Here is a 4,475-nt window from a genome sequence, read left to right as displayed (position 1 = left end):
TCATAGTAACTTATTTTTACTATTATATAAATTTAGCATTTTTTACCTATTTTTATTAAGTTTTTTTTACTGTTACTCAATAGATCATAGTAACTTCTTTTTACTGTCCTGTCACGTGGCACTCTAATATTGCATTTAACATTTTTTACATTTTTTAGTTAAGTTTTTTTAACCATTACCCAATAGATCATAGTAACTTATTTTTACTATTATATAGATTTAGCATTTTTTACCTCTTTTTATTAAGTTTTTTACTGTTACCCAATTGATCATAGTAACTTCTTTTTATTATTATATATAATATGGGTTGTTCTTTACAATTAGACCCATTAGACCAAAATTAATTCACTATAAAATAAACTACATTTTAAAAGTACACCAAACCTTATAAAAAACTCAAGTCAATTCTTACTTTACATATTATAACCCAAGTTTGACCATTCCCACGAGTAAATCAAAGCAAAAACTCTTACCCTCTTACAAACTCTCCTCTTCATCTCCCACGTATAGGTGATACTTCTAGAAAATCTCATCCTCATGAAATCATGTCTTCATTTTTCCCCAATTTCAATTCAATATGTTTTTGTCTATTAATAATGTTCTATGCAATTTAAGCAGACTAATTCTCTGTCATCGACCAGTACAACAAAAATATATATAAATCTTAAGATCCCTGAGGTTGCTGAAATAATTGACAAGTGCATATTTCTAAAATTTATAATAACAAAAAAGTCTAATAAATATCATATACTATCTCACAAAATGCCATTAACTTAATATTTTCTTTAAAAAAATTCAATGATAGGAATGGTAAAAAACATGATCCTATACAAGAAATACCAAAAATATATGCAAAAAAAATTTCATAGGAGGATTTATCTTTAAATATTATGAAGACAATAGTACTTTGTGAAAGGAATGTCAAACCACAAGCAAAATCATTTTGGTATGTAAGATGTGAAACAAAAATAAATCTTTCTATCCCAAAATTAGAGGCACTCACATCAAATTAACCAAGATAGATGCTTTTGTTCTTGACTAAATTGTTATTGCAGTGGCAGACCTCATATGATTGTGTCCAAGCCCCATTTTTTGATGAGTATACTGCAAAAGTATAGTATAAGTCCTCCTCTTCCTCAATCTCAGTCTCAATTGCAAACTACTATAATTACTATATATATACAATTGCAAACTACTTTAAATACATTATTCAAATTGAAGTTTTTGATGCAACTATCAAAACAAATTTTGTGATATTTGATTGAGATTCTGAGAAAATCCTAATTGAATCTATAAGATATTTTGCTGAAAAATAAACTGAGGTACAACTTATTTAAATTATTGTAAAAATACTGATATTGGAGAACGAATTCCACGTGATTTGAAAAAAAAAATTAGGAAAAAAATGGATTTCTCTACTTCATTTGAATGAATTCAATCTAAAGGATGGTTTTAAAAATTACATAGTTGCTAAGATTTTTGATGCACCTTCAAATGATAAAAAGGTATGGAAGAAAAAAAAATACACAATTTAATATGCTATATTAATTCTTTTTGCATCACTATTCCAAAATTAAAAAAATAAAAATAAAAATATATAAAAATATTTACAAAAAAACTGTAACATCATTGAAATTTAATATAAATGCAAATACTATGAAAAATCTTAGCGACAAAGTCTGAACTTTGTAAAATCCAATTAAGAATCTCTCGATGCCAATTCATTAGTGATTAACACAAATAATGCAACAAAATGAAGAAAAAAAAATGATGAAAGCTCAAAAATTGAACAAATATGGACGAACTAAACTTCAAACGTTGAAGATAGAGAAACTGATGATGATAACAAGTATCAACATACCTTAATAACAAATATTGAAGAAAAAAAAAAGATTTCATAATGAAGCTTTATATTACATCATATAATAAAAATCAATAATATAGAATGAATTAATATGCTTTTATCAACTTTTATTATACAATATTACTCCAAGTTGTTTTAATTATTGCTCATTACTTGAACAAAATAATTATAATAGATATATGTGAGCAATTTATAATTGTTACTTTTTATGATAAACTCACTACTAACAAAGTTTTATAATAAATATGCTATAATATATGTCTAATATTTTTCAAAAATAAATTTACATAAAACATTACAATAGTATCTGTGCATCGCACGTAAAACTTACTAATACTTGTAAATTTCTTACTTCTTTTTGTAACAAATGAGAGTTTGTAGACTTTTTCAAATATTTATTACTTTTACTTTTTGGGGTGCTTGTAGTCCTTAATTTTTTTTATTTATAAAAAATAAAAATTTTATTTTAATTTAATCTATATATATATATATATATATATATTTTTTTTTTTTTTTAAAACTTAAATTCTAACCCTTCCCCTCAACCATTTTACAAGTTATTATACTTATAAAATGAACATAAAGCTAAGGGTAACATGTAGTCCTTAATTGATTTGCCTTTCTAATATGGTGATTTTTTTCTTTCTTTCTTCTCGAGGAACCTTCCTGAGTTGGTCTTTTTTTTTATTGGCTCGCCTCACAAAAGAGGATGCTGACCCGGAGAGAGATACTTTCTCCATCACTCCCAATAGTGTAATCGTTCTTCACTCTGGTTCTTTCCCAACATAGTACATACCACCTATGTACAGACACCCTTCTGGCTTCCCCCTCTCCGGCGGCGGCTAGTTTTCACAGCAGCAAAAACAACAACAACAACAGCAGCAGCCTCATCCAGCTGCGCAACCGGTACCACCTTTAAATTTCAGATTTTGGCCTCCAACAACCATTTCCTTAACTTTCTTTCAACAACAACAACAACAACAACAACTGCTCTTCATTTCAAAACAAAGCTATACTACTCGATCATGGAGAAGGTGGACCGCGCTGTCACTAACGCTAGACACAACATAATTGCGATCGGAGAGAGTGTGACGGCATGGAAAGTGTCTCAGGATGCACTGCTCAACCTCAACCTCGAGTCTTGGACCTCTCTTGGCTTTCCAATGCAGGAGGTCCCCAGTCTTCACCGCCTTATGCTCACTGAAGGGAAGGTACTGGTTTATACTATTATTACTCTATTGATTCTACTTCAATTTTATGTATTATAGTCCTTATTTTGTTGTTGTTGTTGTTGTTGTTTTGGTTTATTAGATAAATGCATTTATCCATTGCTATGTTGGGGTTCAAAGAGTTACTACATTATATGATTTGGAAATAGCAATCTGTAAGAATGAAGGCGTAGATAACTTCGAAAAGCTTGAATTGGGGCCTTTGTTGCGACACCCACTTGTCTTGCACTATTTTTCACTCAAATCTGATGCCACTGAAGTTTTTAAAATAACCGGTGAGGAGGTATTTTGTTTCCTTTGGAAGTTTATGCATAGGAAGAAGAAGAAGAAGAGTCAGAATATTGAGAGTGTCGAAGTTGAAGAGTCTTTGGATGGGAAGAAGAAGAAGAAGAAGAATAAAATTAACAATATTCAAGTTGAAGAGTTTTTGGATTTTATTGCTAAGAGGCGTTCCGTTGCAAGCAAGGAAGAACTTTGCATACGAATTCAAAACTTGGGGATGCATGTTTCTGCTATCAAAAAAGCCATGAGCCCACAGACTCCTATTTTAAAGAAACCTGTTGATGCTACTTCTAGTTCTCAGCGTGTTGAATCATTCTCCTCTGCACAGAAGGATTTTCGTGGCAAGAACATTAGATTTGCTTCATCAAGCTCCAATGACGATGAAAATAGTGATGATTCTAAGGATGCTAACTTGCCATCACAAAATGTTGCAAGTTATGACCGAGTGACTAGCTGTCCTTAGCTGGCTGAAATTGAAGAGCTGACACATGGCTTGGGTTGGAAGATGAAGTGAGGAGGGGCAACCTGCTCCAGCTAGTGGCAGCCAAAGGCACAATGAGAGTTGTTATCAATATCCGAGTTCCACCATATCTGCACCCTCTGAATCATCTAAAAAGAAGGAAACTTGTTATCAATATAAAAAAGTAATGTTAATCCAAACTTACAGAGGATTCTTAGTTATCATTGTCTACTTGTAGATTTTCATCTCTTCTATCAGAAAACGTTGGATTGTTATCTTTTAGTAGATGGTCATGGCTCATGGTTCATTTAATAGTCAGTCCAATATTCATTTACTATTGTAGGAGCAGAGCAGGCAAGTAACTATTCCGTCTTTTACTGGCCAAAATCAACATTATCCTTCTTTTGAAGGACAATGATCAAAAGAACTCTGACAAAATTAGATGAAGATTTTGCAGCCATCATTCTAGACAGACAATTGGCAAAGCCATCAATATTCAACATGCAGATAAACTAAACTTCATGCCGGCTAAGAATGAAAATAAAAACATCAATTCTAGTAGTCTCTGAATTTGAGAACCAAGTGTTGAATAATTCTTGGGAAAGATTTTTCTCAAATAAATCATTTGAGAATAGCTCTC

The 4,475-nt window shown here is 31.0% G+C and overlaps 1 protein-coding gene across 1 annotated transcript; it reads left to right on the top strand.

The window, feature by feature from the left end:
- Positions 1-2,536: 2,536 nt before the first annotated feature.
- LOC142636039 (protein NO VEIN-LIKE) lies at positions 2,537-4,120 on the top strand. The gene is made up of 2 exons (XM_075810104.1): positions 2,537-3,075; positions 3,176-4,120. Exons 1-2 carry the CDS (start codon positions 2,890-2,892, stop codon positions 3,836-3,838), a joined length of 849 nt encoding a protein of 282 aa, XP_075666219.1. The 5' UTR covers positions 2,537-2,889; the 3' UTR covers positions 3,839-4,120.
- Positions 4,121-4,475: the final 355 nt, after the last annotated feature.

Source organism: Castanea sativa, chromosome 5, assembly GCF_040712315.1.
Source record: "Castanea sativa cultivar Marrone di Chiusa Pesio chromosome 5, ASM4071231v1".
NCBI classification, from domain to species: Eukaryota; Viridiplantae; Streptophyta; class Magnoliopsida; order Fagales; family Fagaceae; genus Castanea; species Castanea sativa.
The sequence above is the reverse complement of the archived record's forward strand: the minus strand, read 5'-3'. Positions and strand labels throughout refer to the sequence as shown.